Source organism: Rhamphochromis longiceps, linkage group LG9, assembly GCF_057381845.1.
Source record: "Rhamphochromis longiceps isolate RC_006_pf linkage group LG9, R_longiceps_female_GT1.1, whole genome shotgun sequence".
Lineage (NCBI taxonomy): Eukaryota > Metazoa > Chordata > Actinopteri > Cichliformes > Cichlidae > Rhamphochromis > Rhamphochromis longiceps.
Genome location: NC_140565.1, coordinates 9,138,428 through 9,158,333, shown reverse-complemented (window position 1 = coordinate 9,158,333; position 19,906 = coordinate 9,138,428). Strand labels below are relative to the sequence as shown.

General features: G+C 40.8%; 1 protein-coding gene across 2 annotated transcripts in view; it reads left to right on the top strand.

Moving 5' to 3' along the window:
- Positions 1 to 19,906, top strand: part of LOC146661639 (partitioning defective 3 homolog) — a 357,664-nt gene that overhangs the window by 25,257 nt on the left and 312,501 nt on the right. For both annotated transcript variants that reach the window (XM_085418158.1, XM_085418157.1), the window contains exon 2: positions 9,571 to 9,672. In XM_085418158.1, the coding sequence (XP_085274284.1) occupies positions 9,571 to 9,672 (102 nt within the window). The remainder of the gene's footprint in view (positions 1 to 9,570; positions 9,673 to 19,906) is intronic.

Here is a 19,906-nt window from a genome sequence, read left to right as displayed (position 1 = left end):
AATAATGCTGTTTATGCTTTTCAGCAGATCCGGCCAAAGAACTCATGTTGAAGAGAATATTTTAAAATGAAATTTGTTCAGTTTAAATGAAAGTTGCTTAGGCAACTAGGCGTTACACTTCTAAATGCACTTCTACTCTGTGTGTAACCTGCTATGTAGTTTCATTTAAGCTTAATGTGGTCTTTTTTTTAGTGTAAAGTTGTGTTTAGAAAATTGTCAGACATGTGTAACTACTGAGCATCATCTTCTTCTCTCTTTTTTTTTGTTCTCCTGATGTTTGACTTTAACCAATGCACAACTTTAAGTGTTACTTAAACAGGCATTCAAACAAAAGCTCACCCCTCCTGTTTGTTTGTGTCTCTGTGGGTAGCCAACCCTCTCTTTCTTGCTGCATCTGGGTGGAGTGCAATAAATACTTTAGGAAACAATGTTACATAAAAGAAACTTTTATGAACGTTTTGGAATTATCATGTCTGGAACTCCCTAAAATGTATACGTGAATATCCCTTAAACCTTAATTATACATGACAGTACTTCAAGTCATTTTGTTCATTTTGAGTTCTCTGAGTCATGCTGGATACGGTGGTTTGAATAATACTTTGCAGCAGGACTCCAGACTGTTCAGGTCTCCTTGCACGTGGACATTGGGTTATCATATTTCTCTCTGCGTTGTACTCTGGAAGCCGACATCAATAATGCACAGACCTTGTAGGTGACTTTGTCTCAGAGGAATACCAGAGTAAGACTTCCATCAGAGCGCTAGTTATTTATCCGACTGGAGTCTGCTTCCGCACAGACAGGCTGTAGGTAGCAACAGTTTTAACGCTGCGATTTTCCTCTTAGAGGCAATTGTTATGCCCTGTTCGGTCTATTTTAGTAAACCAAAACAAACCTGGTGAACTAAACTGGAAAATCAACCCCCACAGGAAAGGATTTGTCTCACCCCCCCCCAAGTATAATGACAGCCAGCCAAATTAACCAGCGAGTCGATTCGAGTTGAAGAATGCTTTCGTAAACACCCAGTATTTAGCCCTGTGTGATTTAACAGTGTCAGCTCCACAGGGAAATTCTGACTGGACAACATGGACTGCAGAGCTGCCAGAAATATCTGTTAGTTTGCATATGAGGATGATTACACACCCTAATAGAAGTGACAGGAATCCACATTTATTCACTCTATCAGTAATCTTAGTATGTTTGGTGTTGATGAACCTTATGTAAGGATTGTGTTAGCTTTTCATTTGAGCACGTTCTTCAAGGGCTGCGTCCTTTGAGGCGTGTTTCAGCACCAACACACCCACTTCTCAGCCTTCATGACAGACAAGGACATGTTAATGATAAAAAGGCATTCCAGGCTATAGAATAAAGCGAAATGCACAGAAACAAAGATACTAAGCACCTCTGGAAACACCTTTTATTTCCATGCACTACATGTGACTAAGTCATGACAGTATCCCATTGCTGTTTTGTATCTTTTATTCTGCATTTGCTTTACTTTATCGTGACAGAAACAGTTAAAGTTCAGGGAAAGATAAGGAGGTGTGTGTGTGTGTGTGTGTGTGTGTGTGTGTGTGTGTGTGTGTGTGTGTGTGTGTGTGTGTGTGTGTGTGTGTGTGTGTGTGTGTGTGTGCAAGAGAAGCAGAAAGTGTGACAGTAATGTTTGTTAGTCACTGGGGAAAGCATGCTAACTATAAATCACAGCAGTTATTGTGCTACAGAGCCCAAACTGTAAGAGTTGAGAGGTTGAACCATTAGGCTCATTTAGTGATTCAAAGGGAGGTCTGTACCCCAGAGGTCATAGACTATAAGCCCTTCGGTCAGAGAGTGAAAGGGTGGGGAATGTGTCGTCATCTTTTAATGAATTCCTGAGATTTTGGTGAGAAATATGTTTTTACACGATGCTCATCCCTTTAAAAAACAAAAACAAAGTGCTGTTAACTCCATTGTTCATAAATGACTTGCAGCGTGACAGAGTCAGGTTAATGTGTCTGAAATGTGTAACCACTTCCTATGATGTAATAGCCAAGGGGCCGTTGTGGCTAAAATAAGCCTGAATACAGCTAAAGATGTGTTTATCTCAAAATTTACCCCACTGAGTGCTTACGGTAACCTTCCCAGATAAACCAACCAAATGGAAACTCGACCTGCCTTCCTTCCTTTACTCGTACAAGGACTGCAGTTTTGCTTCATTCTTACAGTTTTCTTTTCACTGAAGTGTTCATCTGCCTCAGGGTCATATTTGGCCTGCATATTTTATGATTATTATTCTCTTCTTTAGATTACTGCTAGGTCAAAAACAACCATAAAACATATTACACACAAATTCCAAAGGTTTAGTAAGATTTAGGGATTTTTTTTAAGCTATAGGCTCTTTCCTTTGGACTAGTCCTATGCCAAGCACAAATTAATGGCTCAGCATGGCAGACAAACAGATTTGCATGAGCACACTTCATTAGCTGAAGTCTTATTAGTCAAATGTTGTATCCCTGCTCAATTTGTGAAGAATCAGAATTTGGCATGTGGTCTGTTTTGTTGAAGGAGTCATGCAGGCGCTATTTTTAAATGAAAGTTTCCTCCTCCACAAACAGACATGACTGGCTATGACACAACTTAGATACACGTCGACATCAGAAGACAGCGTGGTGGACAAGCAGTGAGCTACTAATATTAGGAACAAAGCATCACAATGTAAAGTTTTGTATTTATAAGGCTAACTAATCATGTGATTACACATCTACAGGGGGAAATAATTATTTGATTCCCTGCAGAATTTATAAGTTGAATCATGGACTTAATATAAAGACAAAGATCAGAGTGAATAATGTTGCTGCAGAGCGATTTGTGTTTGAACGGCACCTGCAGAACTGTGATAAGATAATGAACGCACTGTTGTTCTTTTCTGTGACTCCTCTTTTTGGCAGCTGCTTGCATACTTTCATCACATCTCACTCACTTTCTCAGTTTACACAGCAGATGCCATCTTTAGCAGATAAGACACACGGTCACATTTCATTTGTCCCGTAAACTCTGGCTGTTTGTGGTTTGTGAAAATGCAACATCATACTTATGCTGCCTGTGAGGGATCTTCCCCAAATACTCCACATTCCCCAATGGAAAGTAATTAAAGTGTTGTTTGCATTTTTGGAGTTGTGGCATACAGAGCTATCCTACTTTCTAAGCTTATTTTGTGTGGCTAACGTGAACTGATGGTGGCTGACTTTAAAAACCTCTTACCACAATGTGATTTGAGCACTCAACCTTCTGGGCTGGAGTCAGATGTGCTATTGTTGCGCTACAAGGTCCTACTGCTGGCCAGGATATTTGAGAAGCCCATTTAGACGGTGACATTTCCCCCTGTGGGAATAGGAACACTTTCAGGAGCTAATGTAGCACTCATAAAACACACACAGGCACATGCTCCTTCTTTCCCACCCTCCCTCACCACGAGCTTCCTCCAGGGCACCAGTCTTTGTGTGGTCTTTGACAGGAACAGGCAATTCACTTCAGCACAAAGACACAGATAGAGGGGTGAAGAAAGCTATTGTCTGGACTTATGTCACAAGTGTGTGGGGGTGTGTGTGCTTGTGACACAGACAACAAACAGCCTCTGTGTTTTCTGTCTCTCACCTTTTTAGGCTGAATCTCAGAAGGAGATATCTGATCGGTGTAGGGTGGCGGCATGTCACTCATTGTGTGGGTGAATAAAGATCAAAAGTGGTTAATCAGGGCACTGGGACAGGCGCGCAATGCAATATTCATGTGTTGACATCTGATTAAAGCACAAAAATTAAGCAAATTTGTGTTTGGTTGATTATTTCTTTGCTTTAACAATTTGAAAGTCTGTTTATTTCCCCTTAAATTTGGCTACGTTAGTTGAGCAGCAAAGTTGAGTGTGTGGGTTGCCAAACTGCTTTTTCTGCTTTTTGATTTGTTTTGAGCTTCTGATACCCCAGGTGCTGATAATCAGGTGCCAGATTGGGCCCTGATTATTACTGATGCTCAATTCTGCCCATGAGAATGCACAGAGAACGCTTTGCTGATTGGTGCACTAATAGGGTAACAGCTTTTGATGGAGGCAGTGTGGTGGTGTGTGGCGGTATTTCCTTCATGGGAAAAAGCAAGGCTTGTCATCACTGGAGGTGATTTCAATGCAGAAAGTTATCCTGATGAGATTCTGCAATCAGTGGCAATCCCATATTTCCGCAATCTAGGAGTGAACGCTATCCTCCTAGATGACACGGCTTACACCCACAGAGCAAGGTTCATCAATGAATTTGGGAGTGGAGAAGATGGAGTTGCCTGTCTTGACCTCAACCTCAGTGAACACTTGTGGGATCAGCTTGAGCGTGCCGTTCGTGCCTGAGTGACCAACACAACCACACTGGCTTACTCGAGCAAATGCTGGTTACAGAATGGGGTGCCATCCCCCATGACCAAGCTGGTGACCAGCATCAGGAGTGATCAGACTTCCGTTTTGGCTAGAGACAAACTTAAAACAGGAATATTTGGTGTATCATGGTAGCTTAAGGCATTCAAAACAGGAAAACAAATCAGCCTCGCCTGGATTTTACCATTTTGACAAATTCAGGTGGTTTTTGAAAGATGAGGATTACAATATAACCAACAATTACAAAATAAGTATAATGGGCCTATAAATCTTGGTCAGTAATGAGTTTTATTGCCAAGAAGCCTTGTTACAAGAAATCGATCAAAATACATTTTCTTACTATTTGTAAGTTGTTGTTTTTTTTTACCTAAGTATAAAAAAAAGTCTTTTAAACCTTGGAGTCTCCTCCTCGACAAAACAGGGATCATGTTTAAATCCTGTTGTTCTTATGAAAGTTGATTAGCAGGTCGGGCCTATTTTTTTCGTTATTCTTACTTTGCTACATTGTATCATTAAAGTGAAACTGAAAACCCTGTGCTTTCCCCAAATGTTGGTTTTGGCAGTGCTGCCTAAAGAAAGTTCATGGTTCTCCTCATTCTGTAGTGTAACTTCCTTTTCACGGGTTCTTGACTCTAGTGACAGTAATTTAGAGACTTACTGAGGAAACATTTAAACATTAGTATGTATAGTATTACTGTAATACAATAATGCCAGCAATGCCTGGTGTTAAAGTTCCCAAGTGTTTACAGTATGTTGAAATACCTGTCAGGTGTCATATTTATGAGTTTCATCTGGCATCTTGTGGTTTCAGTGTGACCTGTTGATCCCACAGACTATCAAAGTATGTGCATCATAATCCTAGTTCTATTATAAAATGATGAAGGACAGTGAAGGGCTTCAGGTTCATTTGTTCATGACTTACGTGTACCCTTGAAGCCTTTTGTCTTCAACCTCAGACTGTGCAACACTGGAAAAAAGACGTCACACTTCCCAAGACAGTGATGTAACATGCAACCATTCAACACATGATACACAGGTTTCTACAAGTTAATAATAATCTTACCTGTTTGCATTTTTCACTGTGCTTTTTGTTGACATACATGCCTCAGATTTCACAAGGAGAACAGAGGTTGGACACAGTGGCAAAAGTGAAGTTACTGCGACTGGGCAATGAACTTGCAATCTAGTCTGCTATCAGTTTGTGATTGAATGAGGTCAAGTTGGTAATTGCATCCAATCTGTTGGAGATAATATGGTGATTAACTGTGATAAATTGGTGGAAATAACAAACATGCTGCTGTCTGTTGCAAATCTTTTACCGTCTACATACACAGATTAAAGCGAGATTCACATTGACTGCTTAGATTCAGAATCCACCCAGAACCTCATGGATGTGAAGCAGGAATTCAGAAAGTCATCCACAAAAAAACTGCAGAATGGCAATTTAACTTATGACGTAGGTGCTCACCAGCCTTGTACTGATATGCAAACATAACTCGAATACAACCAGTTGAGTCAGATCACCTATTGCAAAGAGATTTGTTGCAGAAAAACTTTGCTAATTGGTGCAGACTGACTTGGGTTGATTGCAACACGTTGGTACTCTTGGCAGCCCGTCTGTGTTTCTGAATTGGGTGGCAAACCTTTGCCAATCTATCTGAGAGTGATTACAGTCAGTCTAACCCGGACCATCATTGTTTGGAAAGAGTTTGTTTCTCACCAGATGAACTGTGCAATCACCCTGTGACTGAAAGTTATAGAAAGCTTACCGCCTTACAGTCCGTAAATGTTTGGGAACCGGGAAGACCAGTTGCCTTTTGGAAGAGAAAAGTTGTCCCATTCTGATTGTATAGAAAATTTAGCTGCTTAACAGGCCTGTTTTTAAATGGGATATACATAATAAAACTGCTTTGCTCAAGTACATAGTGGATTACTAGTGGTTCGCTTACAGAAGGTCCATGATGGCATACCAGTTTACTGCATACCAGTTTACTGCATACCAGTCTTTACACTTTAAGTAACTGTTTGTTTTTCCATTAGAGGTAAAAAGAGAACACAGAAAATCTTAAGTATAAGTGATGGTGTTTAAGGGAAGGCTCACGAAAAGCTCAGTGGCATGACAGATCGTTGACACTGTCAGACATCATTAAAGGAAAAATAACAGGGTGTTTAAATCCAAATACGTCAGTACCACGCTCAAGTTGCTAATGCGGTGCTGTATATTCCCAGCTGTGGCGCAGGGCTGCAGAAGGAAAGAAGAGAAGTAATACTAAGAAGTAGGTTAAACAGGGGATTTCACCATTTAGTTGTGGGTTGTGTTTTTTTTCGTGAGCTGAACGGTTAACATGACCAGCCGTGTCTTCTTAAGAGCTCTCACTGCTTACATGTAGGTAAGCAGTGAGGCCATCTCATGGAGTTTAGCTGAGATCGAAGTATTTACACCAAACCCTTTTTAAAACACAGATTTAAGAGATGTGGCTCTGATGAACCAAAGAACAGTGATGCAAGGCTGGAGTGTATCTGTAAGTAAAATCTGAATTGCTTGTCTGACTTTTCCTCATCACTTCAGAGTATTTCTGGAATTAAGTTGTGCGGCTGAGCTTCTCTCAGAATTATGTTTCTTCCCCATAATCTTATCTGAGCAACAAGTCTGGAACAGTACAAGCAGCATGACAACATTTCAACATTTTTTCTTTATTGCTCTGTAATGCTGGCAGCCAGTTTGTGTTTTGTAATTGCTTTTATTGTTATACTATTACATAAGGATTAATTTTAAACACAGTCCATATATACATTTATATTTGCTTTCTGTAATGGCTAACTGATTTTACTGTGTTGGACATTAATAAAATAGCAACTATCTTCTGAAGCCTTCACGTATTTTTGTCTTGTCATTTGGAAGCAACTCGATGAACTCGCCATCTTTTCCCTTTTAATAACCTCAAAAGGAAGGAAAAATACCACACAGTCATTCCCCTCACGATTTGGACCATTTTCCCTGGTGTACCGCACTGGAGCTCAGTACAACAAGGATGTGCATGAAGGCATTTAACCACAGTCCTTAAGACAGCTCAGTTTGGAGGGAATGCATAAGTGGGGAAGCGGAGAGAAGGAAATGGTGAGAACAAAATCCAGACAAAAGAGTTAGAAGATTCTTTCATAACGCAGCGAAGGAGGAAGGACGATCACTGGGCTCTGTGGTTTCTCCTTACCCTCCTGACTGAATGAGCTATCATGCTCTAGTACTTGTAGGCTATGAACTGGGCAAAGCCAAAATGTGGGAGGATGACACAGATCAAAGAAGACAAATAAAGCTTTTGATTTCAAAGTAAGCTAAACCAGTACAGATAAACATGAAATCTTCCATCAGGTTGTTTGTACACAAACCCGCAGTCATGTCATGTGAAGCTGTTTTACATAGCTTGTTTCCATGTCAGCCTACACAGTGCTGTACAGACAAAATGAGGTAACTACATTTGCCAAGCTTTAAATTGCCAAAAACCATAGGAATGCATAATAATTGTTAAAACTGCTGAATCAAGGTCAAAATCAAGTAGTGCAGTAACTGAGTTCTTCTTGAGACATCTGCCTAGCTAGCTAAAGCTTGGCAGCTAAAGCTAAAACTAACATAAATCTAAGGTGCCTGCCCAACACGTGGCACCGAAACGGCTTCAGTGCACCCTGGCGTTGATTCTCCACGCGTCTGGAAGTCTCTCAGAGCAAATGCACGTTTCGCCATTCTTCCAAAAGATTTTCCCTCATTTCGTGTTTTGATGATTGTAGTTTTAGAGGATGGTGGAGCTGCCAAACACCAAATCTTCTGTATTTCTATCAATGCTCTGTGCACAGATGTTGTATTTCATTAAATTGTGGAGCATAATGAAACAGCAGTTTTTTACTAGTTGAAAAGAAAGCTGAAAGAACAAGTGTTCCTTTTCTTTTAGGTATTAGTTTTACTTCGGACTGAAAAAAACTTAAAATAGAAACATTATAAATATACAATTTTTCATCCAGCTTGAAATTTAGTCCCTGTTCTCGACTTAACTGCTTCTATAATTCTTCTGATGCAGTGAATAGTGCAGGAGAAGTGGTCTGCATTTGAAAAAGGCATAATAATATTAATAGTTAGGAATAATCTGAGTTTAGTATTGCTTTTCTCTGAATGGGGGCCACGGTTGTCCCTGCCGTGGTCTGCTTGCGGCTCTCATGCTGGAGGGCCTCTGGAGGACTGGGCCCTGAGTCTCCTCCATGCCTGCTTCAGGTCCTGGGGTGCGGGGTTGTGGCTCCACACACCCACTGTTAGACACTACTGGAGAGACCTTAGGAACACCTGTGTACCCACAGGCACACTTTCTTGTGCTACTGCTGGATGTAAAAATATCTTGTAATATTGGTTACTTTTTTAACTCTTTCTTTCTTTCTTTCTTTCCTTCCTTCCTTCCTTCCTTCCTTCCTTCCTTCCTTCCTTCCTTCCTTCCTTCCTTCCTTCCTTCCTTCCCGGTGTTGTCCGTTAGGTTGTATAACCCAAAATAAAAATGCTAATGAATGCTATCTGACTGTCAAGTGCACAGTTATAGTGAATGCTGTAATGCTCCACTTTTGGGGCTTTCAGACAACAATTCTGACTCATACTCTCGGACAGGACAAAGTGAAGAAAAGGAAAAACAACAAAAAACAAACCAAAAAAGCAAGCAGGATTATATTGCTGTTTTATCGGGTTCTTTGTTTACATACTGATATCCTGCAAAAATATTTTAAAATATGCAAACAAGGGCAATGTTTTTTTTTTAATTCATTGACTGGAAAGAGGGTGGATGATCCTTGTCAATCACATGCATTCCCTTTTCTACATCGACATGAAAAATTATGTGAGCCATATGCTTAGTTTGCAGGCCATCCAGCAGGGGATTATAATTTTTCATAACCGCTATCATGATGTCAATCCATAACTATGTCAGAGCTCCTGTGTGCCAGCTGACTGGATCATGATATGAACCACATGGCGATCAGATCAGCTGATTGCTACAGTCACAAGCTCCTAATTCATTTGGTTTGGGAATCCTATTATAATATATATGGCTTTACGTACATAATGCTACAAATCCTGATTGTATATGGTACAAATCGAGGTGATCTCTTTACACAGATTATACTTTAACTCCTTTTTTTTTCTCCTCTCCTAGGACCCCAGCTACTGGGTTCAGGTGAACAGGTTGGAACATGGCGATGGTGGTATTTTGGACCAGGATGATATGCTGTGCGATGTGGTGGATGACAAAGATAGGGTGAGTCGAAGTCGGTGTTAGATTGCGAGAAAGAATATGTTTGCATAGCTGATTGCACATTGTATTTGTTTATTTTCCACACTGTCCTGTTATTCTATCTCTTCTCATTTTCATTCAGCCTTTCCTTGTAGGCAGAAAAAAGTATTATCTGAACTCTAAAATGTTTGTGCATAAAGCCTTGGCTGTACCACAAAGGTTTCACTGACATGTGCTTATGATTACACCTGACTGTTTTTGCTGTCACCGTTGCTTAAACCTTGCAGAGCAGTAAACTGCTCACCGTGTTCTCTGCTTAATCAGTTCAGCCTGTTGGAAGTACTCTGCAGATTTCATATTTGCAGACTGTTTTACATTCAAGGCTCCACTTTGTGTGCAAGGAGGCACTGTATTTCTGTGTTTACTGATATTCAGTGCATCCAGGAAGCATTCACTTCTTCCACATTTTGTTCTGTTACAGCCTTATTCCAAAATGGGTTACATTATTTTTCACCTCAGAATACTGCACACAATACCCCATACTGACAAAGTGAAAAAAAAATTGCATGGAATTCTTGCAAAGTTATTTAAAAACCAAAACAGGAAACATGTAACATGCACAGAAGTATTAACAGCCTTTTCCATAACACTCACATTTGAGCTCAGGTGCATCCTGTGTGCACTGATCACCTATCAGATGTTTCTACAGCTTGTTCAGAGGCCACCTTTGGTAAATTCAGTTGATTGGCAGTGTTAGCTATGGAACCTAATGTATAAAGTCTCATAGTTAAGAGTGCATGTGAGAGCACAAACCAAGCCATGAAGTCCAAGGAATTGTCTATAGGCCACCAGAAGGACTCCAGGCCAGAGTAGAGAAACTACAGCCTCTGGCCTGATTAAACAAATTGAACTTTTTTTTTGGATGAATGCGAAACGTAATGTCTAGAAAGGGAACCTGCTTGATGCCATCTCTACAGTGAAGCATAGTGGTGGCAGCGTCATGCTGTGGGGATGCTATGCAGCGGCAGGATCTGGAAGACTCGTCAGTGTCAAGGGAGAGATCAATGCTGCCTTGATGATAATCTGCTCCAGAGTGCTCTAGACCTCAGACTGAAGGTTTATCTTGCAACAAGACAATGACCCAAACCACACAGCCAAGATAACGAAGGAGTGGCTTTGGGACCACTCTGTATGTTGAACCCTGTTGAACATCTCTGGAGAGATTTGAGAATGGTTGGCTATGCACTGAAACTCGGGAGGGTCTGCAAAGAAGAATGGAAGAAACTACCCAAAAACAGGTGTGCCAAGCTTGTAGCATCATGTTCAAAGGTGCTTCAACAAAGTATTGAGCAAAGGCTGTAAATGCTTATGTACTTCTTATTTTACTGTGTTTCAGTTTTAATATATTTACTAGAATTTCAAGCACAGTGAAACAAGTGAAGCCCTGTGAATTCTTACCGGATGCACTGGGAGATTGTGTGGGCAAAATCTATGAGGCTTTATGACATCACACTACCCACCCCTCCCCACCCACTAGACAAGTGTAAACGATTATCCACAGCCCCACTGCCTCCTTCCCATGGGAACAGTGCTGGCTACACCCGAGTCACTAGCTCTTTGGCTTTAATGTGTGCCATAAAAATCACCACTTTTCAGGTCATTTCAATTATTAAATGAAATCATATTGCAAGCAGGTGCAGATGGTTAGTAATTTAAAATCATTTAAAATATATTCCAATTCATCGCAAGGGCATTAGCCACCTACTGTTAGTCACTGCAGTTTATCCTGGTGTTGGCATCATGTGGATGATTGTTCACATCCGGTGTTCACACCTTTTCAGAGATGTCTTCCACTAAAGCTAACAGGGCCACCACACATCAAAAAGGCTATGAATCATCCAGGTTTCAATTGAACATGTAATCTTTAATTCCTATCTGCTCTGTTTTCTTGCTCTGTCTGATGCCCTGGAGCCAGCGTTATCACTGAAATCTGATACTATATCTTTCTCAGCAACACTGTGTTTTGTCCCCCTGTTTTATGGTAAACGGATCGCTTCCCACAGCAGATACTGTGATGTTGAGCAAGTCTGCAAAGCTAGGTGACATAGTTGTTTCTTTCTCTTTGACGTGCGCATTCTTTTTGATCTCGTGTGGACATTTGTGCGAGGATGAGACATGGTGTGTTTCAGGCAGCTATACACCTCTATACACCTGACAATGACTATGTGGTGGGTGCCATGGTTACACATCAGGTGGGATCATTGGGGAGAGCAGCTGTTTTGCACCTGCTGCCTGAAACACTGGTTTCTAATTTTTTATTTATTTATTTTATTCTTCTCTTATTTTACAACATCGGTGGTATTTGGCTGGAAAAATGCAAAGAAAGAAGAAACAAATGTGGCAGTTCTGTATACATTTTTGACCTTTCAAGAGCCTCAGTTTGTTCTGATGCTGTGATTCCTGCTCCCCCTGGTGGTCATACGGCATAAGTACCTTCTCATTGACGGCAGAATAGAGAATTTAGGGAAAAAATGAAATTTGCTGACATAACATTTTTAGCTGCCTTGCTGATAATTTTTTTTAAATATTTTCATGTAACTGTCAGTAGTTAGTTCTAACAGGTTAGCCTGCTCTACACCTGTGGTAGACATTCGGCCTAAAAAGTAAACAGTGACTCTCTGGTCACAAGACCAACATGCTGTAGTAATACTGTGTTGATAGTTACCAAATGACAGAGTGCAGTGTCAGAAAGTCAGCTGGCAGTCGACTGGAACAGCCAACTTCAAACTGGTGGAACAGCTCTGTTTGAATGACTTTATCTCGGTGCGTGGGTGTTTGCTCCTTTGTGTGTCTGTGTGTGTGGTTGCAGCTGTAGAGGTAAATCCAGTCTGTCCAGTTCTTTCCCTAATCTACTAACCCTCCTTCTTTTACTGTCTAACCTCCTAACAAGCCCATTTTAACCTGGTAATGACAACACATTCTTGTATGTGTGAATACTTCCAGGGCAGGAAAACGCTTGTGCTGTACAAACGTTAGGTTTTCTCCTGATATATGTGAACCACAAAGCTTTGTGCTATGTTGTTTGAATGAATGTGTATGTGGAGATGGCATAGTCCTTTTGCAGCCGAGATTTGTAGTCAGACGTGCTGGCGATGTTATAAGCTTCAGCAGAAATTTTCCAGCTCCGCGTTTCTTTCCGTTTACTCTCTGACATGTCACATTGGTGCAGTTCAAACAGGACTATTAGTCAGGAATTTAGGAGATATCACAAATAACCTGCGCCCTTGATAAACATGGTCCTGTCCATTTCAGTCTGTGCATATTCTGGTTAATAGCCCACGTAGCGTGTCTACAGTGCTGTATCATTGCAGATGAACTGCAAAGTCAAAGTTCAGTGTTTAAAACTGAGTTTAAATGACATAATTTAACTGTAAAAGATGTAGCCTGTAATATTGAACACTATAAACCAACCACACCTGTAGACAATACGTCCACACAAACCTCTTGATTGGTTACCGCTGTTTGTTTTTCTCTCAAGAGGACTGATGCTGCTAGTTTTCTCCATGTTTGCTGTTTATAATTTGCTGATGTTCGTAACGATTTCTGTGACATGTAAATGCAAAAGCTGAATTTTAAAGACGTTATCTTGACACGGGAAATAAAAATAGATTGTCAGAAATAAAATACATGATTTGGAAATGCACTGCTGACAAAGGTGGATTGCCTAAAGCTATGTAGGGAGGGCGGTGCTGTAGCTCACTGCTCACCTATGTGCCCAAGGCTGCTGCAGGGTTTTCCTGTGTGTTATTTGCCTTTCCTACCAAAACATCTTAAAATAAATGTTGGGAAAGCAACCTGTAGAATATTCAACCATGATGGTGATGTCCACCCATTTCTTGAGTAACATGTTTTGGAACATTTCTGATCAGAAAAAGCACGATGATGTCTCTTTACGTAGAGTGGACAATATTAAAATGTCACAACAGCAGAGATTATGTTCCTGCTTATCTTAAATAAATCCAAGCCTTTCCCTGCTAATCAGAACGGATACAGGTATTAAGTGCATTTGGAAAGCTATGAAAGAGTTATTCATGGAGTTGGTGTGAGGGTTGATCTGTTTGATGAAGTAGGGAGTCAGATCTTTGAGCAGTGGAAGGATATGAAGGGCTGACACAGTTTGTCTTTTGAATGTGTTGGATGTTTAGACTTCTAAGCTTTACTTCTTCATCATGTTTGGTGCCTTTTTTCCTTGGTTTTCTCATTAAGGCTCATTTTTTGGTGCTTTTTAAGGAAAAAAATCGATTAGACAGGTTGTATCATAGATATTATTCTGTTGTCTTCATCTGCATAAAATAGAACTGCGTATGTGCATGCATCTACGCGACAGGAATTTCAATGTGAATGTGTGACTAAAGCATGAATGATCTCACTCCTTTCAAGTTTCGGTGGCTCTACTGTTAGGAGCACGTCATGTCCTCCCAACAGTGCTCTGTGTGTGTGTGTGTGTCTGTGAGTGAGTGAGTGATATCTGGCTCAGGTTCAGCAGTCAGATTATCATGCTGTGATTCATGTGCAGTCATAGAGCTGCATGCTGCAGCCTGCCCGTGTCCGCTCCATAGATCTTCATACTGATCAACAGCTTCCATTTCACATGCATGAGGTGTACGAGTGTATTTGTACAGCTGGGGTGTTTTTGGTTTTGTGTTGCACACATGACCCTGTTGCTGATCACGGTTTGTTTCAAGTGTGAAGCTGAACTTCATGTCTTCAATTCTTCCTTTAAAAATCATTCTGATACAATGATAGTGACGAGTTGGGGTTATATTTAGATTTTAGATGTTATTAAGATTACTCTTTGACTGAAATTTAGGCTGAAGTCAGTAGTCAGATCAGTAATCTCCTAACAATATCACTTGTATTTTTGTCTATTACTAATAATCTCTGCTATTGTACTATTATCTAGTATATTGCAGTAAAGCTAACACATTAGTGGCTCATTTAAAATTGATAGCAGCTTCCACACTGGCTTTTTGGTGCACACTGCCACCACCTGACCGAAGTGTATTATGAGCAGTAGGTTAGCAGCTACAAACCTAATTTTGATATTTCCACTGAAACAAATTAGGATCAGAAGACTGTGTCTTGAAATCACATTCAAACTGTTCATTTGCAGGTGCAAAAATGCATTTGTCTGTCTGCGCATTTATTGGCTCCCTGTGTGATTAGGGCTTTTTTGCCTTCCCCAGAAAGGGAAAAAAATATAATAAAAACTAGCAAAATGAATAGCAAAATAATAAGAATAATAAAGATCATTTTTGCCAAGTAAGTTGCTATTCTTAGCAAAAATAAGTAAAGTATCAACTTTTCTGATACCATGATGGTATGGGATCTCTGTAACACCCAATAAAAACCTATTAATGTTTTCAGATGATTGAAATATAATGGAAAAATAGCATCTATTCAGAACAACAAAAAAAATTAGGTTACCCCTTTAGTATTAGTATTTATTTATCTAGTATTTATTCACAGCTTGTTTGTTATTTTATGGATTGTTAGCAAATGCTAGCTAAACTGTTGCTAGCTAAAATGTTATTGCCATAACTCATCTTATTAATTTATCTCATTAGCAGGTTTACCCTCGTTAGGATACTGAAGGATAAAACAAAAAGTGCAAATATGTTCAAATCAAAGTTTCTCATTTAGATTTTATCTGAATATGAAACACGTGAATGAAATGTGTAAATAGGGCCTTAGTTGTGCTGTTTATGTGCACTCACAGACCACTTCATTTGGTACACTGTTTGACTGCTCATAAGTTAAAATATCTAATGAGCCAATTATTTGGCAGCCATAGCATTTGGAGATTTAGACATGGTCAAGTTAAACTGCTGAAGTTCAGCACTAGCATCACAATGGGGAAGAAAGGTGATTTTAAGTGACTTTGTAGTGTGGTTGTTGGTGCCAGTTGAGTGGGAGTATTTTAGAAACTGCTAATCTACTGGGATTTTCCCACACAGCCATCTGTTTGACTTGCAGAGAAAGGTCTGGAGAAAAGAAAATATGCAGTTAGCAACAGCTCTCTGGATGAAAATGTCTTGTTTATATCAGAGATCAAAGGAGAATTGGCAGATTGCTTTGAGGTGACAGGAAAGCAACAGTAACTGGAATAACCATTTGTTACAACCAATGTATGCAGAAGAGCATGACCAAGCAACATGTCTACAACATGATGGGCTACAAGACCACATTATATCTTCTTGTGTCAGCCACGAACAATTTACACTGGAGAATAGAAGATTACAAAAACGATAGCTTGTCTTGAGTCTTGATTTGTGCTGTGACATTCAGATGGTAGGATCAGAACTTGGCTCAGCCGACATGAAACCATTGATTCTTCCTACCTTATCAATGGTGGTGATGTAAAATTGTGGTGCAGATTTTCTTGCCACACATTTGGGGTTGAGCATTGTGTAAACACAGCCTACCTGAGTAATGTTGCTAACAACGTCCATCCCATATGACCACTCTGTACCAACCTCTGATAGCTGCTCCTGCCATGTCACAACGCTCAAATCAAACTGGTTTCTTCACTGAATTAGGCTCTTGGCAAATAAGTACTAAGATACAAACACAAGAAAAGTCAGTTGTAAAGAGGAGTGGGTAAACTCTGATGTAGCTCTGCCTTAGGGTAAACTGTGAAAAATTAATTCTGGTAGCCATCAAATTGCTGCTTCACAGCTAGAAATGACTGCGATGTAGGCACTTTATGCATACACCAGATGCCAGTGCGGCAATTAGAAAGGCTTCTGGTTGGAAGATGGCCTTAAGTAAGAAATTCACAATATGTGCCTGATGAAATGAGTTCATAAAAGCAGGAAATGTCTGTGATATGGCCAATTAAATGAAATTAGATTCAAGTTAAATGCTCATTACAGGGAAATGAGTCTACTACATTAGCGATTACAATGTATGGTCTGTCAAAATTGTTGTGGCACTAGACAAACGTATTGTCTGATTACCGACTACAGAGTTCTTTGAGCTAAATGGTGAATCAAATGAATTGCAGATCAGGGAACATGCAAAACATGGGCCTGTATGTGCAATGGTTATGCTGAGAGGCAAATCCAGTTTAATAGTTCACATCTCATGAGAGATATGAAGCTGCAACTGTGGCAGGAAAGAAAGATGCTTACCTGGGATACTCAAGTACAGTATGAGCTCTCTCATGTCTGTTCCTACATTCCTCTTTATTACCTTTCAGCGCTTCAGTTCTCCAGCATTATACCTTTAGACTCGATAAATGAAGATAATTCAAACGACGTTGTTCCCCTTGTCGCTTAAAGGCTGGCACTTCCTTGTGAACAGCGGTTAGACAAAGTGAGCCTGTCCCTGGGCTTAATGAGTGCAGGGGTGAAGGGTGATTCCTTAAGCCATTAACAGGAAAAAGTCATTATAGCTGAGGTACCTGAATCAGCAGTGTGGTGTTTTGTGTTTTACAGCAGGTGCATGCAGACGCAGAGCTGCAGGTATTGCAGTGACACTTGTGAACCACAAAGAGGCGCTCAAGCCTAGGTTACGGTGGTTCCCCCTATTGTCTGTATCCTGCCTGCTGCACAGAATGACGTTTTTTGTTTTGTTTGTTCCTAGGAATGGGTGCCGGCCTCAGAGTGACAGGCACATGGCATTTCCTAAAAGAAAAAGAGATGTAGCCTGACTGTCCAGACTTGACTGCTTTCTTCTTTTGTTGCTTATGTGTCCTGTTTATAATGAGCATCATATCCATGGTCTCTGTGGTTGAGCCCCTTGGACAATTGGCATTTTCTTGGCCCCTGAAGTTGGCATTGCCATGGCAACGCCAGTCGAGTGCCAAGTGGGCACCTGTGCTGGGTCGAGATCAAGCCGTGAGTGAAATTAGCCAAGGCTAAAGCAGGGTCCCAGCAGCTTCCCCTGGTACCAGGGCGCTGCCAGGGGAAATCAAAGACTAATTACTCTGTTTGTCTGTGTGTGTGTGTGTGTGTGTGCGCACGAGTGTGTGAACAAGGCCTGTTTGTTGGCATACGTTGAAGACTGTATGGTTGGACTGTCTCTGAGATTCCAGACTTGCACTAAGCTGCATTTATTCTTCTCTTTTTCTGGACATCTTGAGTTTAGCTGATGTTGTGGTTAATTTGACTTGTGCAGTACTTCATGAAAGATTTAAGAATCCACTGAGACCAATTTGATTTTTGCAACGGAGCATGATAAAGTTTCCTCTGTCTTTGCTTTAAAAGTAGAGGTTAAATGTCCAAACGTGCCATGGCTTTGGCTCAGTTTGTAGAGCAGGTCGTCTCCCAATTTGTAACTTGGTTTGGTGGTTCGATCCCCAGCTACTCCATGTCAAAGTGTCCTCAGGTCCAAGATGCTGAAACTGAAGTTGCCCCATCCTTGGAGTGTGTGCATGTGAATGTTAGAGGTAGCTGGGTGATGGAGGCTTGTAGTAAAACTTGCTTTGAGTGCTCAGTAACAGAAAAATACAGCTATGTAAGTACAAGTCCGTCTTTTACTGTGATAATGTAATGACTCCACAGAAACCAAACTCATGCAATGATCAATCTGAGATGTAGTCACAATGTGTGCTGTATTTATGAGTTTCCTGTGGCTACACTAAGGTTTGTGATCTGCGCTGAAACCTGACTCATTTCTGACGTAGTTATGTGTCATCAATGAGTTGGAGCCCAGATGCTGCCCTCTTGTGGCTTGACAGACTATCATCTTTCTTTACAGTTTCTCTGGTTCTCTGTGAACCACCAGGACCTGTTTCTGCTTTGGAAAAACAGAAACAGATAAGCTGATACATAACTCCACAGTGATGTCAAGATTGAGGCAACTAGTAGTTATATACTTTTGTTTTATCTATGTTACTGCTGCTAATGAAACTAGCATCACAGATACGTCTCCTGGCTACAGTAAAGTCCAAATGTCTTCTTAACTATAAAGACCATAAAGGAGCATTCAATACCAAGTGAGACATCGTGCTCACACAAGAACTCACACCCAGAAATAGTCACACATACCCACACACATACATCTCCACAGACACACGCCCTGCCGCAGTCAGCTGTAATTAGCCTGTAAGGACCCAAGTCAGCTCTGCGTCTTAAAAGGCTCAGCGCGCTGGCGGATTTTTATCCTCACCTCCGTTGCTCCGCTCGGAGGCTTGTGGGCGGCAGCAAGCAGTTTTTCATTTCATTTTCCTCTGGGGCTTTGGATTTATTGTCTGCTCGTGCTTGTTTATTTGCTTCCTAGTTTTTTAAACTTCACTTACTCGGGAAAGATTTGTCGAGCACCGTTGTAATTTTTCAGAAACGCCCTCCCTCTCAGTTATGCGGTCGTATTCCCTCGCTGTGATGAGATGCCCATTGCAGCCGCAGTCTTTGTGCTTATCGCGTGCAAAAAGACATCCAAAGTGAGGAAACTCTCCGTGTGCGCTGTTACACTCAGGTACATACATTAGTTACAGAAACCAGCAGGTTTACTCCTCTCTTCGGTAGCAAGAAGACTGTTTACTACATGAGGCCTTTCATGTTTTCATTGCTCATTTTGCACTGATTAAAGGGCTACGCCGTGTCCTTATTTTCTGACAAGCTCCTCTAGACGAATGATCACAAGAAACTTGAGCTTTTGGGGGGTTGTTTTTGGAAGGGCAGCTTTTGTCTGGCTGATTGTTATTTGTTCAGCGTGGCATAGGAGACAATCCAGAGCAGTTCTTTGTTTGCAGAGTAATGGAAGAAGCGTTGTTCTTATGTTTTTATAATACTGCAAGTGCCATCACTGCTGTGTATTTTGGCATCTTGTGAGCCCATGTGGGCTAAGTATCTAAAACGTGCAGATTGTTTTCTGTAAAGTAATGCTTTAAGCGGGAAATTGGTCTCACATCTGTGCAAAATCACAGTATTGCCCGGCCCAGGTTGTCCTATAAAGTGCAATGCATTTTGAATTGGTAATGCATATAATAAAATAGAGTTTTTCCTTTATGGGTTGGATTCTCCAAGTTTTGGGAATTGATTTGCAGTGACCCCTCTCTCTGAGGGGCCAAAAATGAGCCAAAATCATTGAATCCCCTACAGGATTCCATGGTTCAGGTTTTTCCTTTAATTTGTCATCAGTGTTTTTAGTAGCTTTCTAAGTTGTAGACAGAATGTCATTCCAAGGTTGCGTCTGCTGTACTGAGTCCAGTGTGTGCCAGATGAGATGAAGTCTCTCTGTCTGACGAACCATT